General features: G+C 41.0%; 1 protein-coding gene across 3 annotated transcripts in view; it reads left to right on the top strand.

Moving 5' to 3' along the window:
* The window catches only part of ZFYVE28 (zinc finger FYVE-type containing 28), a 143,785-nt gene that overhangs the window by 61,156 nt on the left and 57,478 nt on the right, over window positions 1-25,151 (top strand). For all 3 annotated transcript variants that reach the window (XM_072336303.1, XM_072336302.1, XM_072336301.1), the window contains exon 2: window positions 12,732-12,872. In XM_072336303.1, coding sequence (XP_072192404.1) covers window positions 12,732-12,872 — 141 coding nt within the window. The remainder of the gene's footprint in view (window positions 1-12,731; window positions 12,873-25,151) is intronic.

Raw genomic sequence — 25,151 nt, 5'->3', positions numbered from 1 at the left:
GCCATGGTGGAACTGTTGTACAACCCTGCGAATTTAAACGAACGTGATCCTGAGAATGTGAAGACCGATCCTGACATATGGCAGAAACTTACAAGTACAGCACCAGAGAAATACGCGTCATCACTGGCAACAACGTGTAAAGAATATGTGGACCACAACAGAAGGCCCGAAGTTAGTGAACTGATTAGGACACTTCAATACTTCGAACATCAGTTCTCCCCACTGTACACCGCCACTATTTCTGCCATCTCACAAGTAAAAGACCGGCTGGATGAAATGCACGAGAAACTATTTCCATTGACCAATCGTGACAAACCCATACAGGTATCAGCAGTGTCCAATGAAGATCAGAACAATCAAGGAAGTCTACTAAAGGAACTGATCAAACTAATTAAAGGTGATGAACACTACTCCTCACCTGTAAGATCAGAAGTCTCGGCAATTAGACGCACACGCTTCCCAGCTCGAGCAAGGAATAACAGTACAATTCCACCATGTGTTTCCATGTGGCGCTACCTACGTGACTGTGGAGAGGACATGAGGAAGTGGCATAACCAGCCTACTTCTGTACTGCGAGCACGGGTGAGAGAACTACAGAATAGACCAACCACCAGTAGAGCTGCTCCGGTTACCACAGGTAACCAATAGAGGGGCCCTACCCTCAGTCAGGGGAGGGACAGGGATAATAGAATTTATTGGACTGTGTGGATTCGATGGCCTGACACATCGGAACCACAGGAATATAAGGCACTGGTGGATACTGGCGCACAGTGCACTCTAATGCCCTCCAGTCATGAAGGGACAGAACCAATCCATATTTCTGGAGTGACTGGGGGCTCTCAAGAGTTGACTGTGTTAGAGGCCGAAATAAGTCTCACTGGTAAAGACTGGCAGAAACATCCTATTGTGACTGGTCCAGGGGCTCCATGTATACTGGGTATTGATTACCTCAAAAGGGGGCATTTCAAGGATCCTAAGGGCTATCGATGGGCCTTTGGAATAGCTGCTGTAGATACAGACAATATTAAGCAGCTGTCTGTTTTGCCTGGCCTGTCAGAGGACCCGTCTGTTGTGGGGCTGCTACGAGTGAAAGAACAGCAAGTACCAATTGCTATAAAGACAGTACATAGACGGCAGTACCGCACTAACAGGGATTCCTTGCTCCCCATTCATGATTTGATTCGTCAGCTGGAGAATCAGGGAGTGATCAGTAGAACTCATTCCCCTTTTAACAGCCCCATATGGCCAGTGCGTAAAGCCAGTGGAGAATGGAGGCTAACTGTAGACTACCGTGGCCTGAATGAGGTAACACCTCCACTGAGTGCTGCTGTGCCAGACATGTTGGAACTCCAATACGAGCTGGAGTCAAAAGCAGCCAAATGGTATGCCACCATTGACATTGCTAATGCCTTCTTCTCCATTCCTTTGGCTGCAGAATGTAGGCCACAGTTTGCCTTCACCTGGAGGGGTATTCAGTATACCTGGAACCGTTTGCCCCAGGGGTGGAAACACAGTCCAACCATTTGCCATGGACTGGTCCAAACTGTGCTGGAACAAGGTGGTGCTCCCGAACACCTGCAGTATATTGATGACATTATTGTGTGGGGCAATACAGCAGAGGAAGTTTTTACAAAAGGAAAGCAAATAATTCACATTCTTCTACAAGCCGGCTTTGCTATTAAGCGAAGCAAAGTAAAAGGGCCTGCCCAGGAAATTCAGTTCCTAGGTATCAAGTGGCAGGATGGACGTCGTCACATCCCAGCAGATGTGATCGACAAAATCACTGCCATGTCTCCACCAACTAACAAGAAAGAGACACAGTCTTTCCTGGGTGTGGTGGGCTTTTGGAGGATGCACGTTCCAAACTACAGCCTCATTGTAAGCCCCCTTTACCACGTAACGCGGAAAAAGAACAATTTCACATGGGGCCCTGAACAGCAGCAGGCTTTTGAGCAGATAAAACAAGAGATAGCCCGTGCCGTGGCCTTGGGGCCAGTACGGACGGGACAGGATGTAAAGAACATCCTCTACACTGCTGCTGGAGAGAAAGGTCCCACTTGGAGTTTGTGGCAAAGAGCCTCAGGAGAGACCCGAGGCCGACCCCTGGGATTTTGGAGTCGAGCGTATAAGGGGTCTGAAGAGTGCTACACTCCAACTGAGAAGGAGATCTTAGCCGCATATGAGGGGGTTCGGGCTGCTTCCGAAGTAGTTGGAACTGAAACGCAACTCCTCCTGGCACCTCGACTGCCAGTGCTGAACTGGATGTTCAAAGGGGAGGTTCCTTCCACCCATCATGCTACCGATGTTACCTGGAGCAAGTGGATTACCTTGATTACACATCGAGCAAGAATGGGGAACCTCAATCGTCCAGGAATTTTAGAGGTAATCATGGACTGGCCTGAAGGTAAAAGGTTTGGAACATCACCAGCAGAAGAGGTGTCACGCGCCAAAGAGGCCCCACCATACAATGAACTTCCGGAAAACGAAAAGAATTTTGCCCTGTTCACTGATGGATCGTGCCGCCTTGTTGGGAAACATCGCAGATGGAAGGCTGCTGTGTGGAGCCCTACACGACAAGTTGCAGAGGCCACAGAAGGAAGAGGAGAATCGAGCCAATTCGCAGAGGTAAAGGCTGTCCAGCTGGCCCTAGACATTGCTGAGCGGGAGAGATGGCCAGTGCTTTACCTCTATACTGACTCATGGATGGTGGCCAATGCCTTATGGGGATGGCTGCAGCAATGGGAACAAAACAACTGGCAGCGGAAGGGTAAACCTGTTTGGGCCGCTGAACTATGGAAGGACATCGCTGCCCGAACAAAGAATATGGCCCTAAAGGTGCGTCATGTAGATGCCCACGTGCCCAAGAGTCGAGCAACAGAGGAACAACAAAATAACCACCAAGTAGATCAAGCAGCCAGAATTGAGGTGGCTCAAATTGACTTGGACTGGCAGAATAAGGGCGAACTATTTCTAGCTCGATGGGCCCATGAGACCTCGGGCCATCAAGGAAGAGACGCAACATATAAGTGGGCCAGAGACCGAGGGGTGGACTTAACTATGGACACTATTGCGCAAATTATTCATGATTGTGAAACGTGTGCTATAATTAAACAAGCCAAGAGGATGAAACCTCTCTGGGAGGAAGGGCGATGGCAGAAGTATAAATATGGGGAGGCGTGGCAGGTTGATTATATCACCTTGCCACGATCTCGCAGTGGTAAATGCTATGTGCTTACCATGGTAGAGGCAACCACTGGGTGGCTTGAAACATATCCAGTACCCCATGCCACCGCTCGAAACACCATATTGGGTCTTGAGAAACAAGTCCTGTGGCGGCATGGCACCCCAGAAAGAATTGAATCTGATAATGGGACACATTTCAAAAATTCACTTATAAATACTTGGGCTAAAGAGCATGGCATTGAATGGATTTATCATATTCCCTACCATGCACCAGCCTCTGGTAAAATTGAACGATATAATGGGTTATTAAAAACGATGTTGAAAGCAATGGGTGGTGGAACATTTAAGCACTGGGAGAAGCACCCGGCAGAAGCCACTTGGTTGGTCAATACTAGAGGATCTGTCAATCGCGATGGTCCTAGCCGATCTAGTCCCCTACACACCATAGAAGGAGATAAAGTCCCTGTTGTGCATGTGAAGAGCATGTTGGGAAAAGCTGTTTGGGTCCTTCCAGCCTCTGGAAATGGCAAACCTGTCCGTGGAACTGTTTTTGCCCAGGGACCTGGGTGCACCTGGTGGGTGATGCAGAAGGATGGGGATGTTCAGTGTGTACCACAGGGCAAATTGATGCTGGGGGAGTGCAGTCAGTAATTCCATGTATCTGTGTAACCATGATGTAATAATGTAGAATAAGGGATGGAATGTCATGGTTTTGTGCTGTCAATATTCTACATCATGACATCATGTGCGGTATGAACTGTTTTGGTGGTATAAGAAAGTGTAATAGAGGGTATGTGGAAGTGTAACAGAGGGTATGCGGAAGTGTGGAAGGTTCATGCTCCAGATCTGTGGAATGGCAGCATCCCGAGTACTCAGCCCTTGGAGGAAACTACATATCCCAGGGGACAACGCGGCCAGAGATGAATCACCAGAGGAGGAGGACACACATATAATCTCGCTCCCAGGCTGGAACGTCCCTCTTTTCACCCTGTCTATCGCTTTGGAGCGCTCCATCCCTGCTGTCTCGCTCTATCAGCAACGTTCCAGCCTGTCGCCTAGAGATTGCAGTAGGCCCCCGGTTCTCCGGGACTCTTTTTTTCTCTCTTTCTTTTTCTCTGCCTTGTTTGATATAGTAGTTGTAGTTATATTGTATCATATTGTGTCTCGTATTTAGTAAAATAAGTTCTTTTCCTTAGATTGCTGCCGTTGTTTTTGTTCATTTTCCCCTTCTAGGGGCAGCAGCCTCTATCACGGATAACTCTAGATAACCCGATTACAATGCACTTGCAATATCAAGAAACCTAAAGAATGTTCTGTGCCTGTTCATGCTCAAGAGGGACTGTGTAGTGACTTCTGTAATCAGAGTGCTTGAGTTCACTTCTGGGTCAGGTTTCCCACCTGTTGGTATTTTGTTTATGCCCTGATTAACGAAGACGTTTATTCCTTGATCCCAAAGTAAAATACTGTATGTGGCAGATTGTTCAAACTAGGTTAGTACTGAAGAGAGAGGCAAAGCTGGCATTCAACCAGGGCTGCTGAGCATGAGCAAAGCCCTGGGACTGCAGACCTGGGAGGAAAAGAATATCCTTTTAGGATATATCAATGTGGAGCAAAATGGAGCCTTTCAGAGAGACTGCAAAACAGTTCTTAGAATGTGCAGTTTGTTGTTGCTTTGTGTGTGTGTGTGTGTGTGTGTGTGTGTGCTTTTAAGAATAGAAATTTGGTTTTTAGGAAAGAAAAAAGCTTATAGAAAATAATAGGAAGATGTGGACATTGAGGACCTGCAGGATGGGGGTCGTGGTTTATCTCAAAGTTTGGGATTTTTTATAAATATTTGAAAAGATTTATAGAACATTGTAACAGCAGTAGGGGAATATTAAGTCATTTAGTGCAGGAAGTTGTGAGTGAATGGAGCTTAGCAAGGTGGAGGGTTTCAAGTTATTGGGGGGAAAAACAGTTGCGTGCCACTTCCTGATGCCACCCCATGTTAAGAAGGGTCCTGTAGGTCCAAAAGCCCAGGGAACTAAATGTGTGATTTTTCTTGTGATAGGTAGCAGATGACCATATATGTGGCAGAACAAGCTGAATTTGTTCTTTCTAAATCCTTATTTGTCCTTTAAGCAGCAGATGATGGAAGAATGATGAATATCCTAAGGTCAAACTGAAGAAGGCGGGCTGTGAGAGGAGTAAGGCTGTGGAGTTGGTGGGTGCACCGTGGCTGGTGTAGCTCCCACCTGGCTACTCCATTGCTCCTCAATAGCCTAAGGGGAAGAAATAGGACAAAATAACTAACAGGTTGGAATAAAGACAGGAAAATGACTTCTTCTCCCTAAGGCTCCTCATAGCTGTGTTTGGATTTAGCAGGAGGCAGCTCTAGAGGTGGAAATCCCTGGCAAGTGGGCTCAGGCAGGAGGCAGTACTGGAGGTTACCGTGCTTCCCATGGCTACTCCATCACTGGCTGGCATCTTCATATCCCCACAGTAAAACCATTTCCTCTTCCTCAGGGTATATTTGTTTCCTAGAAATAGAGGCTATGGTTCAGCTGCAGTCCACTCCTGTTCAGCAGAGTGCATGTCCAAAAGCTTAAGTAACACATGTTAAGCATATGCTTATGTGCTTCCCCTAGAAAATACGAATTTGAGCACATGCTTCTCTAGATTAGTACTATGAGCATACAGAAATAGAAGCTGTGTACAGTGACTTAATCCGTCATGAGTGAAATCTGACTGTGTGGCAGTCTCAAATATTTGCTGTTCTAGTTCAGTGAAACCGATCTGATTTTTTTGTTTTTTGGCTGTTATTACTCTCCTATTACTGTTCTGCAGTGGAGACATAGCATTTAAATGTGATTTTTGAAGAGCGTGCTGGTATTGGAAAAAATCACCTGATATTTTTGTTGTCCAATAATAATTTGTTATAGCACCGACTTTTTTGCTTAAGGCGCTGCTAGCATTTTTTTGTGCTAACAACCTGTTTACCTGTCTTTCTAGCTTGTGTAATGATGTTCTATAGATAAACACAGAGCAGCTGGTAAGGACTGCAGCTTTTCCCACAGTGCTTGCTTTTTCTGTGAATTCTTACACATTCTTACAATTGCTGGGCTCATCTTGGCGTCCTTTTTATGCATGTGCAACATCAGACAGCCGAGAGAATTCATTTAAAAATGCATTTTTATTATTTTTAATTCTTCCTATGTTCTGCATAACAAACCTTAGGGGAATCATTTCCCCTTTTTTAGCAGGTAGCTCTTTAGATAAGGCTGGTAGATTTAATAAACAAAAGCAACGACAACAAATGAACTCACATGCTTTGAGTTGCCAAGACCCTTTTTCCTTTAATGTGAAGATACATTGTTGCTAATAAAAATTATAATATTTGAAATTAAGTATCAGATACTGAGTCACCTGCCTTGTAGAGAGTGACTCTCTCTTGTTCATATTTATTACCCCTTATAAAGCATGGAAGAAGGATCTGACTGAAGAGAGGATGTGTGTATGCTTCCTTGTAGAGAAGGTGACAGTGAAGCTATATAGCAATGTATTGGCAATCCCCTTTTGAAAAAAATGCCTTAGATCTTTGGAATAAGTCATCTGTCAGTCAAGCTTGCTTGCATCAGTGACCCGAGTAGTTGTGCTTCAATTGAGTAAGTGTTGGTCATTCAACATGGACATAAAGTCCATTTATGGCTCAGTATCTGGATGGAGATGGTGATGAGTGGTATCCCCCAGGGGTCAGTGCTGGGACTGATAGTCTTAAATGTCTTCATCTGTGATATCAACAGTGAGGTCAAGTGCACTCTCATCAAGTTTGCTGATGACACCAAGCTGTGGGATGTGGTCAACATGCCAGAGGGACAGGCTGTCATCCAGAGGGACCATAGGCAGGCTTGAGCAGTGGGCCCAGGTGAACCTCATGAGGTTCAACAAATCCAGATGTAAGGCCTTGTACCTGGATCAAAGCAACCCCCATTACCAATACAAGCTGGTGGGTGAAAGAATTCACCGCAGCCCTGCTGAAAAAGACCTGGGGGTACTGAAGGATGGGAAGCTGGACATCAGCCAGCAATGTGCCCTCACAGCCCAGAAAGCCAACAATACCCTGTGCTGCATCAAAAGAAGAGTGGCCAGATGGGCGAAGGAGGTGATCCTGCCCCTCTATTCTGCACTGGTGAGGCCTCACCTGGGGTACTGTGTCTAGATGTGGAGTCCTCAATACAGGAGAGACATGGATGGAGCTGTTGGAGGACATCCAGAGGAGGGCCACAAAAATGACCTGAGGGATGGAGCATCTCTCCTATGAGAACAAACTGAGAGAACTGGGGCTGATCATCCTGGAGAAGAAGAAGGGTCTGAGGTGACCTGATAGCAGCCTTTCACTATCTAAAGGGGAGCTACAGGAAAGAAGGGAACAGTATCTTTAGCTGGGTTTGTGGTAAAAGAACAAGGGGAAATGCTTTCAAGCATAAAGAGGGTAGATTTAGGTCAGACAAAAGGGGGGAAAGTCTTTTACAGTGCCAGTGATGAGACACCTGCACAGCTTGCCCAGGGATGTGGTTGATGCCCCATCCCTGGAGACTTTCAAGGCCAGGCTGGGCCAGGCCCTGGGCAACCTGATGTTGCCACCCCAAGGTTTTTTTTGTGTGTGTGTTTTTGTTTTGTTTTGTTTTTAATATAAGTTTTAAATGAGTTTAATTAGTTTAAAACTAGTAATGTGCAGCATCTGTTTTAGGTTTGAAAATATAACACCGCCTCTGAGATGCAGAACTGACCATACTTCAATTCTTAGCACCTACATCTGCCTTGTGATACACAAAGCATATGGTACATACTGAACTGTTTTCTAACATGTTACAGAATATTATCTGTGTGCTGGAGAACAGGACTGCATTTCCAAATTCCCACCTCAAAGCAAATGTACTTTCACTTGTGGGGACTTAGTTCTGATTTCTGTGCCATGCAGAAATTGTTCCTATTTGGCAAAGTCCAGTAACTGCTGCATTGAATCCAGAGAATGGAAAGTTGGAGGATGATCCTCTTTGCCTGGTTTTGTGACAATCCACTTGTTGCCTTTGTCCCAAAACACAGTAGGCAACAGATTTAGACTGACAACTTGGCCTTCAGTATCAGAGACATTTATGACACCCTTCCCTTTTCTGAGTGAGGAGCAATGGAGGCTATACAGATAAAGCAGTTGTGCTGATGCAAACACCACAGTCTTTCCCTACAACTTCTCACATCAGCTGGTGGAATCCCATCAGCTGTAGCAGATTAGAGTTGATGTTTAACTGGTCCTGGCTATGGAAGGGCAACATAGTATGGCACCTACAGCAATTAAAATTGTCATACGGGGACTGACTGTTCTTACCCAATATCGTCCTGTAGATGTTTGTGGATGCAGTTGCTCTGATGGGTAATAAGGTATATGTAAAATGTACCTTTTACCACTACCAAATGCTATTTGAGAAGTTTCCCCAGTGGGTGTAGGCTTATAGTGTTCCCTTGTCAAAAAGCAATCTGGATTAGCCATCAGAAAAAGGCGTATATAATTAAAGCTTTTTTCCTTGTAGTTTCATTTGATTAGGGTCAGATCAGAGCTTGAGCATGTGGGAGAGCTGTGAATGCTTAGGATACTGAAGGACTGCAAAAGGACAGCCAAGGTCTGAAGCTTTTCATATCAAGTCTGTGGATTTTATTTAAGCAGGGCTGTGTTTTTTATATTGTTCTGAAACCCTTATATCAGCAATTCAAACATGATGAATGTTATTTTCTGGAGAATCAGGAAATAACTAGCTAGGATTTTGTTCATCTCCCTAGTTCCTTTGTTTCAGTTTTCTCTTTGGCTTGTTGGTGTTGATGATGTCTTTCTATTTTTGATGGTGGTGCTGGAGACTTCATCCATATTGTGACATCTGTAGAAGAACATAATAGTTCTTTTACACCTCTATGAAGGATCACAGAATCCTGAGGAAAATGTTCCTTGCTGTTGAAATTATGGTTTGCTGTCTGTTATATTTATAAGACCACATGTTTTATCTGTTAACTTGTTGAAAAAAAAAACCAGTATGCTGATCAGTTGCTATTAAAATCGTTCAAAAGATGCTTCAAATCTTGTTTCAAAAGAAGGGAAAAACTCTACTAGAAAAATCCTTACTTCTGGAAACTTGATTTTCAAAACAGTTCTGGAATTTCTGACTGGTCTGAGATTTCTCCCAGCACCTCGGCTTCTCATTAGAGTGCCTGTTTTCTCTCTGGCTGCAAGCTTCTGTCCTGTGTCAAAATGTGTGCTACAATTTCTTCTTTTCCCACTCTGCTTACCCCTTTTTTCCCCCATTTTTAAGTGACAGTTTCTGTTTTTGATAAAGACCAGCTTGTTTACAAGATGTGAGAATAGCATCTTTTAAATATAATGTATTCAATGTAATCTTAGAGCCCTATTACTTATCTAATAACCTGCATCTGACAGCTTACTTAAACCAAGTTGTTGTTCCTTTTACCACTCTCTTGTAGTCGATGTAAATCCTGATAAAAATAAAATCGGAATTTATTGTGAAATAAACTGAACTAACCTAATCTAGGTGGGGGTTTGCTGGCAACATCTGTGTGTAGCCAGTTCGGTAGTTAATACAGCTTCTCACATGGGCTGTTGAGTGCTGAGCTTGGCAATGACAAGCAGTCTTACTGCATTAAATCTCTGACCTAACAAGCAGAGAATGAAGAGTAATACCTAATAAGAAATGTGTGTTTGCTGTGGGGTGAGAATGCACATATCAGTGAGCGACCTTTCCTAATAGAAGGAATGATGCACTACTACTGTAAGTGATGTTATGTTATTCCCTATCTTTGTACTGACTGGAGTGATAGCCAATGTACATCTTATAAATGAGGATAATAAATAATTACCAATGCATAAAAAACTGATATTGAATCTCTGGTGGATGCAGTCCAGTGTTGTGGTAAGTCATATGCTGGCAATTAACAGCTACAGAGGATAGCTGGGATCAGTTGGTGAGCTGAGTCTTTTAGAAAATGACTTGTGAGATGCAGAAAAACATCAGAGGGAATACAAGATGTTCTTGTTCAGTGGAGGAGACTCCTGTGTGGAGAGCTCAGACTCAGGGTGGTGTTTGGTTATGTTTTTTATCACCCCGACAGAACAGGGACAAAAAATCTATACGGGTTGTACAAGGGCATTGTGGCAACAAGGGTTCCTGCAGTTTATGGATACGAAAATAACTGAAGTAGCTGCAATGCATGATGCTCTAGTGGAAAAAGGCAAGATGTGGTACCTAGAGGATCACAGAATCACAGAATTGTAGGGGTTGGAAGGGACCTCTAGAGATCATCGAGTCCAACCCCCCTGCCAAAGCAGGCTCCCTACACCAGCTCACACAGGTAGGCGTCCAGGCGGGTCTTGAATATCTCCAGAGAAAGAGACTCCACCACCTCCCTGGGCAGCCTGTTCCAGTGCTCCGTCACCCTCAGCGTAAAGAAGTTCTTGCGCACATTCGTGCAGAACTTCCTATGCTGAAGTTATCCCAACAAGAATCTAGATGAACAAATTTGATTGTCAATGTGGTTAATTCTGGGAACAATCAGGATACTAAGCGGTAGGTTCTTTGTTAGGTGCACTCAATTGAAGCTTTTCTATTAACTTTAACAGTTGAAGATAAGAATGACTATTTGCTCTGCCTGTGAATAGTAACCTATTCTGATGGAATTATTTGAACCACGTTTAGCATGATTTGAAAGCAAAAATTGGCACAGAGTATGGTGCTGTCTCTTTTCTCCTACTGGTTGGAACAAATTGAATTTAGAAAGTTGTGGCCATTGACTTTAAATGGTCCCCTGCTAGGAGATTTAGAGTCTCATGCAGCTTTGTCTTGCCAGGGCCCCCATGATTGACACAGTTAATCAAAGATCACGATACTAATCCACAACAAACATAACACGGGAGAGAGAACTCAATTAAAACTTTTGTTTCTCCAATTTAAAAGATCAGCCACATGGGAGTTCACTTTCTCAGTCTTACATTTGCTTTTTTAGCTTGGGACCGGACCACTCAACAAATTGCCTTATTTTGCTTCTGCAGTGCAATTTAGATGCATATAAATAAGTTGTGTTTTGCCACACTTCCATGCACAAATTCCTGTGTCTTCAGTTAACAACTTTAACTAGAAAGTTTTCTTGATGTCAGTAAATACTAAAAGAAAATGTAAACATCAGATATAATAAAAATAATTGGGTGGGGGAGATGTGAGAGTTTAGTACTAAACTCAACTTATTTAAGTAATTCAGTTATAGGATCTCTCTGTACTGTCCTTAATTCTGGATTTTGTTTATTCCCCATATGTTTATTCCCCATATACTACAAGCTTTATCCCTCTCCCTGCGTGTTTTTCTATCAAGGCTTTAATGAAGCCAAACTTTAAATGTCTTACAGTTTATGCTCAGTGTACTGCAGCTGCTTAATAAAGGACAACATTAAATGAATGCAGAGGAAAAATCTGAAAATTGCTGAGGCTCTCTGTCATTTATTTTGTAGTAAGCAACTGGTTTCCCGCTTAAAGAAAGAATCCAAACACTTTCATTACTGTGTTTCATCAGCTTAAAAGGTATATCTGATTTGCCTCCCAACTCAAATGTGAACTAGCAATGTAGAAAGCTGAAGGACAACCTTAAATCATTATATTCATGCATAAGTAAGACGTGTAGGAACAGGAGCTGGTGTGTTTGTTTTCAGGGAAGGCTGTTGTTGTTGTTGTGCCATTAATTTGCTGGTTGAGAAACCAAGCAGCGCGCACTGGTGAGGCGGTCTGTAGCATCGCTAATGAGACCAGGTGTCACAGTAGTTAAGTGTGTGACTGTACAGCTCTGTAGGTTTAGTGCTTGTGTAATGCAAATGCCCAAAGGGTTTTTTCTGCTGGAGTTGTATTTTGTGAGTATATGGTATTTCACGTTACGTTACTGTGCTCTCACCATTTCTGTAGGCTGATGAGAGCCCGAGAGAGCTGGACAACTTAGCCTAGAAAAGAGAATGCTTGGGCAGATCTCGCCAGCATCCATAAACCTCTGCAGGCAGTTGGATTTCAGGGGTCACTGCAGTGGTCATGAGTCCAGCCAGCAGCTGCAGAAGCTTCTCCTACAGGCTCCTCTCATTGCTTTGTGTTGGCAGCAAGTGGTGGTTGTTGTCTTGTTTTGCCAAAATTGAAGCATACTTTTGTTTAATAAACAAAGCTTATGATTCAGTTGTTTGTCTGCCAGGCAATTATGCCACCATGGGTGAGAATGCTGGGATGGTTTTGGAGATAATAGTAGCTTAATAATACCTGCTTTGTTGGAGGAGAGATTTTTTCTTCAAGGTAGGAAGATCTTGTGATTGTATGTGAATGTTTCAGTGTCATATTTCTAGTGCTGATGCCCTCCTAATTTGGCTTAGATGATTTTAAAAAGTAAATTACAATCAAGATAATTCACTGGAGTATTTTTTTAATTGCAAAAAAAATAATGTAATATTTTATAATGCAATATTCTGTGCATCTCTTCTGCAGAGAACAGACCCGCAGCTCCTTGCTCAGTTCTACTATGCTGATGAGGAACTAAATCAAGTGGCAGCTGAACTGGACAGTTTAGATGGAAGAAAAGACCCTCAGAGATGCACCCTGCTGGTCAACCAGTTTCGTTCTTGTCAGGTAATAAAAATGACATCTTTCTGATTTAGTTGGCGTTTTTGTGTGCATTAAATGCTATTTCTTGTACAAATTAATTTTTATTGTCAAATCCCTTTGGTAGATATGTGCCTTTTATTGGTTTAAAACCTGTTTTCTTTGAAAACACTATTCATAAATGTGTTACATCTCATTTAAGTGTTGATGGTTTCCTTTAAATGAGGTCACATAATGAAGATCCTCTTTGCGCATGGAGCTTACCAGAATGAGAGAAATACTGCAACGTTTCAGTCAGTGTAAAGTAGCCACATCCTTTGTAGACGCTCAGCTTTTATAATTTATGAATCTGATAGCTTTTAATTAGTAAATAAGCTATTTAAGAGCTGCTGATATCTTTGCTAATTGGAAAGAATGTTATCTGCTTCACATAAAAAGCTTTGAAGTTAAGAGGAACTCCTGAGGAACCAAACAGAAGGGGATATTTATTTGTAAATGATTTCAAAAGTATGAATCTGTTTCTAAGTTCTCGTTGCATTATATAGTTCACCGAGGAAAGGATTCCTCATGCTCTTTGCTGAAACTGTGGCTATACTTTAAGCAAGACCTGAAGGGAGAAGAACTGGAGACAAAGACAACTTAAATGTAGTTGTTTAACTTGGATGAATTTGTGATTTGCTTTGTTAAGAAAAACAGTTCAGAAATTGAAGAGTAATAGATGAGGTTTAGACTGGACATAAGAAGGAACTTTTTTTCTCAGAGAGTGGTCAGGCGCTGGAATAGCCTGCCCAGGGAGGTGGTGGAGTCGCCATGCCTGGCAGTGTTAAAGAGGTGTCTGGATAGGGAGCTAGGAGAAATGGTTTAGGGCTTTTCTGTAGGTATGGAAAAGAAAGGACGGTTGGACTTAGATGATCTTGTAGGTCCTTTCCAACCTTGTGATTCTATGATTCCATGAATTGAGAAATATGATTTTGTGTCACAATGTATATCATTCTACAATGAGATTTTTCGACCATAAAATTCAATACATTAGAAATGTAAACTGCTTTTGTGATACACTTCATTCTTGCACAAATGCTTCCATTCTTACCCTCCTCGTCACACCAAGCATCTTGCCAGAAGGCAAAGGGGCCTGGAGTCCAGGAGGATTTCTTTGTGAAAATTAAGCACTTGCTGTCAAGTTGAGTGAAATGTAAGTGCAATGACCATGGTAATAAAAGTTAGCTTCCAGTGAATAATAATAATAAAAATCTAAGTCCTATGCAAAGGATTTGTTTTGATTCGACCTTCCTTTTTTTGGTTAAGCTCTGGTTAATGTAGCAAGTGTTGGCATTGAGTTAGCTGGGTCTGTTGATGTAAAGGGGAAGGAAAAGGAAGCGAGGTACTGTGTGTTACCTGAATGAAAAAGTGCAGTGTTGTTTTTTTTTTACCCAAAGCATTTACAGAGACTTGGCAGCCAGTGAACTATGCTAGAAACAATTTTAATTCTTCTGCGTGCTTTGATTATCTTCAGTTTCCTACTGCACTGTCACTAGAGAAAAGTGTGGAGCTTAAGAGTTTAGCAAACTGGAAACAGTCAAAATTCAGTACCTTGGAGGAAAAAGATACGGGTGAAGTTACCTTAAAAGGTCATTGAGGTCTTCTCTGTGATGGATCAGCTATACCTGAACCAGCTTTCACAAGCTTGTCTGACTCGTCTGTTTAGAAACCTCCAGTAATGGACGTTCCACAGACTTCCTAGGCAAACTCTTACCCAACTGATACTGGTGAAGGCTTTCTGGTAACAAGGATAGATGAACAGTTTCTTCTCCTTGATGCTTTATCCCTGGAGGTAAAAACTTCTTCCCCGACTCTCAGCAGGTGCACAGGCATTCCTATTTGTTTATTGTAGTTTAGTCAGACCTTTCTGTTCAAAGAGTACCTTCTCTGAATCTTCTAGCTGTAGGAATGCAAGAAATGCACGCTCTGATAGTCCTTGGCCAGTTTACTTGGTTGACTGTGTAGTGACTCACTATCTTGTGACTCTTAATACAGTCTGATGCCTGGTAATTTCTTCTTTTCATTTGTCTAACAGATTGCTGTTACTAAAACAATCTGTTGCTGGACAAGAAAGAAAAGATTGAGAGTTTTATTTATTTATTTTTTTTAATGCAGCTATTTCTGCGATTTCTAATTTTCAGTGTTCTATTGTATAGGTCAAATCATAGGCAAATGTTATTTCAAAAACGACTTTGCTGTTCAGGTCTTGCAATATTTTGTAGTAAGCAGTTTAAAAAGTGTATGTTGTGTAAAGGATGCAGAATAAAGGGTGGTATTTTAGAAAGGATTCAAAGTGTAGGTATTTGCTAATCAAATATTGCACAGGAGGAGAGGAGAAGAATGGGCTGCAGATGAAATACGGTGGTGTTTGAGGCAGATGGATCAAAATAATAGTCATGTAAGGCTCTGCATGTGATAGCAATGCAACAGCTACATTGTGTGAAATGGGCTCTTTCACGTGATGCTTTTGAAAAGCATCTTGTGCCCACAGCATATATTGCTAAATAGACTCCGAATCTTGGGCTTAAAGTTTTGGGTCTTTTTTTCCTATTTTCCCTTGATGTTACATGCATTAGTAAATGTATATACATCATTTTCAATCTGGATAATTTATTAAATCCAGATAATTTGCAATCTAGATAAAAATTATCTCCTTAAAGTTCATTGGTACATAGTCTTTATTTCTATCAGGCTTGAATATTTCTGAAAACCCTTGACCTTATGCCTTTTCTTGATTTGAAATTGATTTTTTTAAGGTTGTTTATTTACAGATGAATTAGTGTTTGTTTAATAGGGAATATGAAATTTTACTGTTTCATTAACTAGAGCGAACTGCCTTTAAATTAGTGCTGTTCTATGACAGACCCACAAGTCTTAGGAACTCAGATTCTTTTTTCGAGAGGTTGTATTCTGTTGGATCTTGATCATGTCCCAGGAGATGTGCTTTCTATCTCTGTCTATACTTTCAATTTTGGAACTGTTTCAAAAGAGTTCCAAGTTTACTGCAGTACGTAAACTAATTCAGGTAAAACGAAAGGGTTCTACCTAGAGGATGTGCTTTAATGGATATATTTAGTATTTTCTGTCTTACAATAATAGCAATATTAGACAAGGCAAGCTGAAGCTCTGGCACTTCAGCAATTCTCATGCATTTATTCCACATATACAGAAAACTTCAGTTTTCAAGAAGGTAAAAAGTAATCAAATTTGCAACTCTGAATGTTGTATTGTACTGATCTGCTTTAGTACTGTTTCACTGATGATAAAATCACATTTTTTACAGTAAATTAACTTGTAAAGACCGAAGATCTTGCAGCTTGAATTTTAAATGCTGTGAGTTGACTGCTTAGCATGGATCCAAGTGTATTAATGAGTAACAAGGTGCTGTTTTGCAGTTTGCTGTGGTTATGGTAACTTACTGTAAAAATGATCTCTCTTGTCTTGCTTTTGGGTTTGCATGTTAACAGCAGAGTATTACAAGAATGTATTGTATCAACGGATCTGTTGTCTTGCACTTATAGCGTGGCCAATACCTAACAGAGTAAAGCACTTCTGGTGTTGCTTTCTGATGTGTGCAGCGATGCATGCTAAAGAGACATTTATGTTGTGCTGACGTGAAAAAGAACCCAAAAGGTAGAGTGGCATACTTTGATTTGTTGAATGTGATTGATGATAATAGTGGGAAGATACCAGAAAAAACAGAAAACAACCAAGATGTTTACATCTGTGTGTCTCAAGGAATATGCAGTGCTGATTTATCCAAGTATTTTTTCTTTTCTTTTTGAAATGCAAATAATTAATAGAAATGTTTTCGTGTTAGGGTTAATAGATGATGTCCTTTTCTGTGTGGTTCCCACCCCTCCCAGTGTCATAGGGCATTTTCTGCCACTGAATTTCATAAGAAGGGACAACATCTAGTGTATGTTTTCAATTAACTGTTTTGCACATTTGTTATAATTCCCTGAATGTATTTGCCTTGACCATTACTATTTTCACATTGATTAATATTGTGGTACATGAACTGATGGATTTATTTAAAACAACTTCACAGTCATTTAAATGGAATTAGGTTTAATGTTAAATATGGCAGGTCATGGTTAAATTGGAGAATGAAGAGGAAAAGCTCCTTTGATTCTAACCAAGAGATTTTGTAAGATCTTGAGAGGTCAAAAGTGAATGGTGTGTGAAGTGCTTCCCATTGCGAAGGTGTTCCAGAATCATAGTGCTTGCTGGGTTAGTACATTGAGAATTACTTCTCTCTGTAAAGCAGCAAGTTCTCAGAATAGCAGATGAGTCAGTTCCCAGCATGGTTTTATCAAAATAATTCCTTGAACTGCAGGTTGTGTCTCAGCACTGTGCCATTCCATCCATTAAAACACCCTGTATAGGAATTTGCCCCTGCCAGGGGATTGACCTGAAGCCAGACATTTGCTTGCTGAGATAAGGTACCTCTTGAGCTTTGCCACAGAGTAGTAAAATGAGAAATTTCTGCTATTTGTGAAACCTTATTTTTCTCAACACTTATACGAGTGATTGACTGGTAACATTATACTGGCTCTTCTCTTTTCCTGCTATTTGCTTGATGGAGCCACTTGGGAAACACTACTTGGATACCTTAAATAGGAACTCCATCATTTTTGAGTCATTGCTGTGTACTTTCGACTTGATGGAACATCAGGCTTTAAATGTACGTAGTTTTAGTGTACAACTTGTGAACACAGGTTAGTCTGTACAGTGATGGCCAAGTAGGCACCTATGAGTCTGAATCTCATTATCTATCCTGGTATAAATTGATGTTACTTGGGGAATCAGAGCCCTTAGAGGAAGCTGACACACATTTGGTTGTTATCATTTGTCTGCCTCAATTTCTGTAACTATAGAAAATACATTGTGAGTTTGGCTCTTCCTATGAAGGAGCATGCTTGTTATAGAGTCTGGTTGTCAGCAATGGGCTGCATGAGCTGCCTGTATTATGTGGAAAGTGGGTAGGAACTGACTTTGGGAAAAACAAATAAAAAGATTGAGGGCAAAATGCTGCTGGAGTCCTCTGGGGACCCTCCCTTGTCACCGCTTGGTTTGCTAAAATCTGTGTTTTAATTTAGAAATGAAAAGAATTCCAGCCTTCATCATTGAAATAAGCATTAAAACATGATTTGCTTTCTGATGCTGGAGTTGTGTGGGTAAGAGAAATCTAAAAATGGGTGATCTCTTCATCTGATGCTTTTTGGTGTTTGGATGAAACAACATTGCTGTTTGATAATGCGGCACATCTGGAAGGAGTTAGCAATGGCCTGATATGAGGTAGACAATCTGCTTGCCTTTCACAAGGTTCTTTTCACAAGGTTCTTTTTCTCTTTAATTAAAAAACAGCTGAACCAAAAGCGCAGTAGTGGTTGCGGGATTCCCAAAATGCTCGGTGCTGCTTCTTGAGGTAGCTGGGGAGAGCCATCCCTGCATGCAGCAAGCTGTCACACAGCACACGGGGACTCCTCTGTAGCAAAGGATGGAAAGTATTTCAGTGTGATTTCTTTATTTTGTGTGTATTTCTGTTTCACAAGGATGAAGCTGAAGCTAGAATCACAAGTTAGTAAATAATGGAAAAGGAAACTTGTCTTTGTATATAAAATACAATTAATTTTTTATCATTGTGAAGAGGGATGTGTTTGTATTAAGTAGTGCATGCTGGGGAAGCGGGTGGTTGTTGCTGAAAGGGCTTGTGACGCTCGGTCACGCTGCACCATCTGCTCATGATGACCAGGTTCTTCGCATGCAAACTTGTAAGGAAAAATAATTCATCTTTAGTGGAAGATGAGGTAGTCATCCATTTCACAGGAAAACAAGGTTAATATTTTATATGTACTTCAATTAAAGAGCTAAAACTTTTTTTTTTTGTTTTTTCTGTCCAAAATAAAATAGTGTTTTCTTCTATGAGAAAGAGAACTCAGCTGCAAAAGGTTAAGCCAGAAATAACCAGAAGGTTCTTCGTTTGAGTCTTCTGACGCTGTTGGAAAAGATATTCTATTTCTTAATGTGTGATTGTGAGCCCTAGATTATACTTTTTATATTAAGAAGAATGGGCATGTCAGTATCTTGACTGAACACTGACGTGGTATACCTGAGATATGCTGATAATTTATGTGCATTTGAAGGCTAAGTGAGGACGAGGGTGTAAGGTCATTTTGAAACCGACTTTACTCAGCATTTGTGAGATATGGAACTATACCAGATCCACTTCTGTGGGCACTAACGTAATATGTCTCACTCTCAGGGGCTTTATAATTGTACAGCTTTTCCACACTCTTCAGTGGTGTCATCTGAGAATTGTCAGTTCCATTTTTATTTACTCTCTCTTTTTTAACTATTGCAAAGCAGGATGAATTCACATATCAGCATCTAAACCTTTCATTCTTCAGCTTCTCCACACGTGTGCGCTACCAGCATCTATGCAAGATCAACAATATTGATTCAGTAGACAGTGCGTGTTGACATTGGATAGTGTGCGACTGCTCAAGACGGGCAAGAGTATTCTGGGCTGGGAAGCCCACTGGTTAGGCTTATCACTAGAGCTTTAAATTAGATCTCAGTGGGGGGAAGGGGATGTACTGCTGAGTGACAGAGAAGAGTCATGAAGCTGAACATGTACAAGTCTTGTAGAGCTGGATGACAGGCATCTCAGGGTCCTAAAGGAACTGGCTGATGTAGTTGCAGTGTTGCTCTCTATCATATTTGAAAAGTCATGCCTGTCAGGCAGAGTCCTTGGTGGCTGAAGAAAGGGAAACATCACTACCATTTTTATGAAAGGGAGAAAGGAAGACCCAACAAACTACAGGCCGATGAGCCTCATGCCTGTACCTGGGAAGGTCATGGAAGAAAAGTGAAGGCATATGCAAGATAAGGAGGTGATCTGAGACAGCCATTACAGCAACCTGGTCTAGTGGTTGGCAACCCTGCCTATGGGAGAGGGGCTGGAACTAGATGATCTTTCAGGACCATTCCAATCTAAGCCATTTTGACTATGTGCAAATTATTTGCTTGATATTTCCGTCCTTGGGGATTAAGTCTGTTTTCTGCTGTTAAATGCTTTTCCACTTAATCATTTAAGAAAATAAATCATATAATTCTTCTTTCATCCTGGACAAGTATGATAAGAAACACAAGACGACAAATTAATTTCATAAAGAAAATCCATAGCAGTGGAATTCAATTTACATTGGGATCTTAACAGCTTTGAAAGCTAAAGGTTAAACTTTCCTGTATGAAATAATTCATAAGTCATTAACTGTTTCCTGTTTTGGATGAATATAAAAACAATATACTGTGTATTTAATAATACTGCCTATAAATTTGTAATATTGGGTTATTATGAATATTTTGAGGAATGTTTTGCAACCTGTTTTTCTCATGTGTAGGTTGTAAGTTTTCCTTAAACAAAAGGAAGTCTTTATATAAAAACTGCATGCAGATCTATACCTAGACCTATTACACATTGAGCACACCAAAGACTTCTGCATATTAACAGGAAAAACTGACCTGTTAAATTAACTTGATCAGTCATTGGGACTTTATCATAAGATAGAAAAGTACTAAATGTAAATAGTTTAGTCTTAATTCCTAGTTCCTCTTGCATTGTAAAGATGCAATCAATGTCTTCCTCAGACTTATGCTTTGGAAAGAATGTGGTTTAGCTTATTGCAGCATGATGTTCTAAAATGATAATTATGAATAACTTAGTTTCTCAAAGTTTCTACCTATTTTAGTAAGTGAGGAACACTTCAGAGAAGATGGAAAAGGTTGGTATGTAGGCAGCTTATGGTGAGCCTAGGTTTGTTTATTGGAGAGCAGGCAGCAGATGGTAGACTTTGTTCCTGCGAGCTTTTGCACTGCTTGTACACATGGAAACTTGGAACACCTGGGAAAACAAATATTTGTATGAACTGAAGACTGCTCTGGTGGTTTAAGAATGCTCACTTTCTCACGCTTCTACCTCTGCTGGATTTTCATTTCTTACACAAAATAGTGTTGCTTCCTTTAAAAGCAGTGGTGAGATAAACAGCAGTGTTATTAGCCCACTACATGGTCCTTCCCAAATGTCAATCCTGCAGCTGTGATTTCTGTTCAGAGAAGGGGCAAGAGGGAGAAAAGCAGCCATTGCGCTTTTGGTGTTGCTGTACAGGGTACTCCATACACACTTTTGTCTCAGCCCTGTAAGTTCTCCATTCCCAAGGTGTGTGTGGGTGAAATTTGCTGAAGCAAATACCAAGCATCAGATTCTTGTATTCTGTGATTTTTCAGGTGCCTCGGGGATAAAACAGCTAAGTGATCGTTCTTAGGCTGCAAAGCTCGGTGAATTGATCTGCATAAATACAAGCGGCATTGAGATAAACTGTCATATTGACCTGTGATCTCTCTTACTTTTTTTATGTTTTTGTTAGATCTGGTGTAGTCTTAGAAATATTCAAAGGAGGAATTCTGTCAGGCTTACGTAGCGATGTTTACTTTGGACTTTCACAATAGCTGGGTTAAAAAGGTATTCTACGTTTTTTGTGTATTCCTGCAAACCAGTGGCCTCAGGATCTGCCTTGTTTATTATTTCTGCTTCCGGGGGGTTTTGCAAATTAGCCTGGAAAAATAATTTAACCCTCTAACTGGAATGAGAAGGGCTGTCTCGGTAGATCTAATTAACATATCTCTGGTTGTCTGACTTATTCTGCAATGCAAATAAGAGCCTAAAAGCACATCATATTTTATAATTGAGAATATCAAATTCCAAGTGCATTCCTCAACAGGCAGCATTCTCTTTCTGTAATTTATTTTACTAGGAGATTTCGAAATTGGTTGTGTTAAATATACTGACAGTGGAGATGTTCATGAGCCTGAAAATTCAGTTTTAGAATAGATGCCTGCAAAGTGTTGGGCTCTAGTTTTGAGTTGAGCTATTGCTGGATCCAGCTGAGTGGCTGATGGCTGGTGTAATACCGTACTAGCCTGGGTATGTGGCTGAGTGTGAGCAAACAAGATAGACTTCATTGTAAAAATATTTACTTTCTATTAAATATTTAGTGCCACTATAAAGCTTTTCCAACCCCAGCTTACACAACTATTGTTCCTATCCCTGCACGACAGCATAGTAAAACCTCAGAGCAGAGCTTCATGTTAGAAGTGATCTAAACTGATTAGAGCCTGTGTTGCTATCAAAGAAGGCAGCCTTGTCTGTCTCTTCTTCCTGTGTGTCCCAGGAAGCAGGTTTGTGTTCCAGCAGGGATGAAGCAAGCTCTGAGGTGTGTTGAATCTGCATGGAAGCCTGCTTGTAGCCAGATCCTTGGGACTGCATTCCCAGCTAAACGGATGTGCTGTACGTATGGTTGTGCAATGGTATGAAATTGCTCATGTGCAGCTGGATGTGTATCCACAGCCAGGACTGGAGAGACAGGGAGAGGGGTGGTTGTATAGATCCTTATCCAGAGCCAGTTTAAATAAGCTGCGGCCAGCTTTAGACTGCTGAGAAGCCATGTTTTCACCTGTACTGATGCAGATATTTGCAGTGTCATCCCATGAACTTTACCAGAGGAAATGACCTGGATTACTGTGGATCAGTGCACTGAACCCCTTCACATATGCTCTGTGTACAAGGAAGCTGCCAGTGTTGATAAGACTGCCTGGTACAGGCTGGAGATAAGACTGAGAGCTGCAAAGTGGGTGAGATAAGAGCTAGGCTTCCTGAGCTGGCATTGCTACCTGTCATCTTATATTGCAGAATGACCTTATGCCGTTTGCTGCTCATCTTTAAAAACTGACTAATCTGAAGGTGTCTTCTCTTATCTGAAAACTTCAAGTGGTATGACAGTCAGGGATCTCTAGGACAGACCTTTCATTATTTATTTTATCTGAAGTATCCATGCTGATGAAAAAGCAGTGTTTAAAATGAAAGCTGGCTTTAATGAATACCTCTTGGTGAAGAAGATACCTGTGAAGAGCTGTTAAATAACTTATAGGACAATGATGGTGTCATAGTGAATTGGCAGCAAATTATACTAATTGTATTCATTAACATTCTTGACAAGTGCAAACTGGGAGTATGTGCTGTAATCACTGTGAACAGTGAGGCAATTCAGAGGTGTGACATTTTCATGTTTGATTGCATCTGTCCATCGAAGAACATTTTCCTCTAGAATTAGACAGAAATAGATACCATTAGATGAGACAAGTTAGACTAAAGCTTTAAGAAAGGTCTCCATTGGATTCTGAGACCTTGTGACTAGTTAGAAGTTGGCAAGAATCTATATCTTATGTTACTTTACTAAATGATATAAAGGTTAAACAGCATGGCTTGAGCCCAGAGTACTTTTAGAAGAAGTAATGGCCAAGCGTTTCTGGTCTGTTCAATTTGCAACCCTTGAGACTTTGTATTAGTGATGTTAGTGGAGGTCAGTGAAGGAGACAGACGGCCGATTTTTGAGCTATAGGGAAGAAATGAACTTAAAGAAATTGAAAAATCTTTGCCTTAGTGTTCCCAGAGTTTAGAAACTGTAGATAATAAGGGTATTTTTTGGAACAGCGGAGGCGAAAAGTAGGAATCCAAGGCAGAATCTCTCCGTCAAATAGAACTGGAACACTTGGGTATTCATTATTCATTGATCTGTGATAAGGATGGACTCATGCTGGTATCCTGATTTGTACCTGTTTGTGAGTTTACATAAAGGATAATAGAGCTGGTGGGCTCTAGAGAAATTCCCACAGGCGCTATATTTAGGAGACAGATTTAGGAGACTCAGAAATTCATGCCAGAAGGGCTGGGCAGTTCACTGATAAGAAAGTGAGCCTAGCCTTGCTCAGAGAAAATTGTTCTCTTTTATACTTGAATTGATTTGAAGTGCCAGTTAAAAAGAAAAAAAAAGGCACAAAATGAAACAGAGAAGCATTTCTTGAGGAGTTTAATTGGTGATACCAAGATTATCCCTAAATTCCAGACAATAAATGCTTATGCTGCATTGTTTCTATCTGATAAAAGATTTCTTTTTGCTGTAGAGTTTCATCTTTTTGTTTAATAATTTATTGCAGTATTTCTGATTTCATTACTCGTAGTATCAGAACGGTTGATGTTTTTTGGTTGCAGTAACCAAAGTAGGCTATGCCTGCTGATTGTACATTTGCTTTTTTATTCCCCAGAAGTTACCAACAGAGAGATACAACTTGATGACAAACAAATGTGCAGCAGTAAGCTTTTTTAAATTAGAAAAGAATTGTCCTGTTTATGCTTTCTTTGTCTGTTTATCCACAGTTCTTCTTAGTTGGGAATCATTTGGTGATCTGTATTATTTTTGACTATAGAATGATGGGCAAGGAGGCCAGAAAATACAAAATGCTTGGCCAGAAGTTGGGTCATCAGTATAACTCCATCAGCTAACCATGGGCTCTCTTCCCTTTCTGTTTTTTGATTGATATTTGGCCTTACGTAAGGAGGTTAATATTATAAGATATTTTGCTTGGAATAAAGAGTTGCAGTAGCATTTCCTAGAGGTGGCAGTAAGTCACGATGATGTGTTCCTTTTTCTGCTCTTGTCCTCCACTGCTGAGCACCTTTGAAGCAATACTCAGAAGCAGATTCCAAGTTTTACTGTTCTTGAGAGATCCTGCAGTGCATTTTCAGGCATTTTTGAGGTCGCTGTGCTGCACAGGAAACCTCAGGTAATAAACAGGTAATGTTTATTCTAGCACATGCCCATGTTCAGAGGGAATGATTCCTCTGTTGCTATGAAACTACATAAAAGGGGATGTTGAAGTACCAGTTTACTTACTGGATTGTTTTCAAGCGTCTTTTATTACAAGACAAACCTTGTAGAGTCTTTATGGAAAAAGCTCAAGTAGTTATTAAACTGTTTTAAGAGCACGTCTTTAACCGCAGTGTTTATCTAGTAATACCTTGTTTTACCGTGTACAGAGTTGAGTTTTCCCTTCTTGGTGAAGGAAGGCTTGGCCAAAAAGCTCTGTGCTGAGAGCCCAGTTCTTCAGTACGAGTTCAGGTGTGCTTCATTTCAGTTAAGGCTGTCATGTCTGTTATTAACTAATGGCTCATTGGTGTGGAGAAGTAAAACAGGTGGCTTTTTTTCTTTTTTCTTACGATGACATGAGGAACACTGAGATTTTCTGAGATCTGAAAATGTTCTTTGCAAAGGGAGGATACCCTGCAATGATGTGTTACTTAACATAGACTTTCAAGTTGGTGGTTGTTAGGAATGTCCCTTCTGTTAATGGTGATTTCTCTTGTAT

Source organism: Excalfactoria chinensis, chromosome 4 (genome assembly GCF_039878825.1).
Source record: "Excalfactoria chinensis isolate bCotChi1 chromosome 4, bCotChi1.hap2, whole genome shotgun sequence".
NCBI classification, from domain to species: domain Eukaryota; kingdom Metazoa; phylum Chordata; class Aves; order Galliformes; family Phasianidae; genus Excalfactoria; species Excalfactoria chinensis.
Note: the sequence above shows the minus strand (reverse complement) of the source record. Positions and strands in the feature narration are given on the sequence as shown.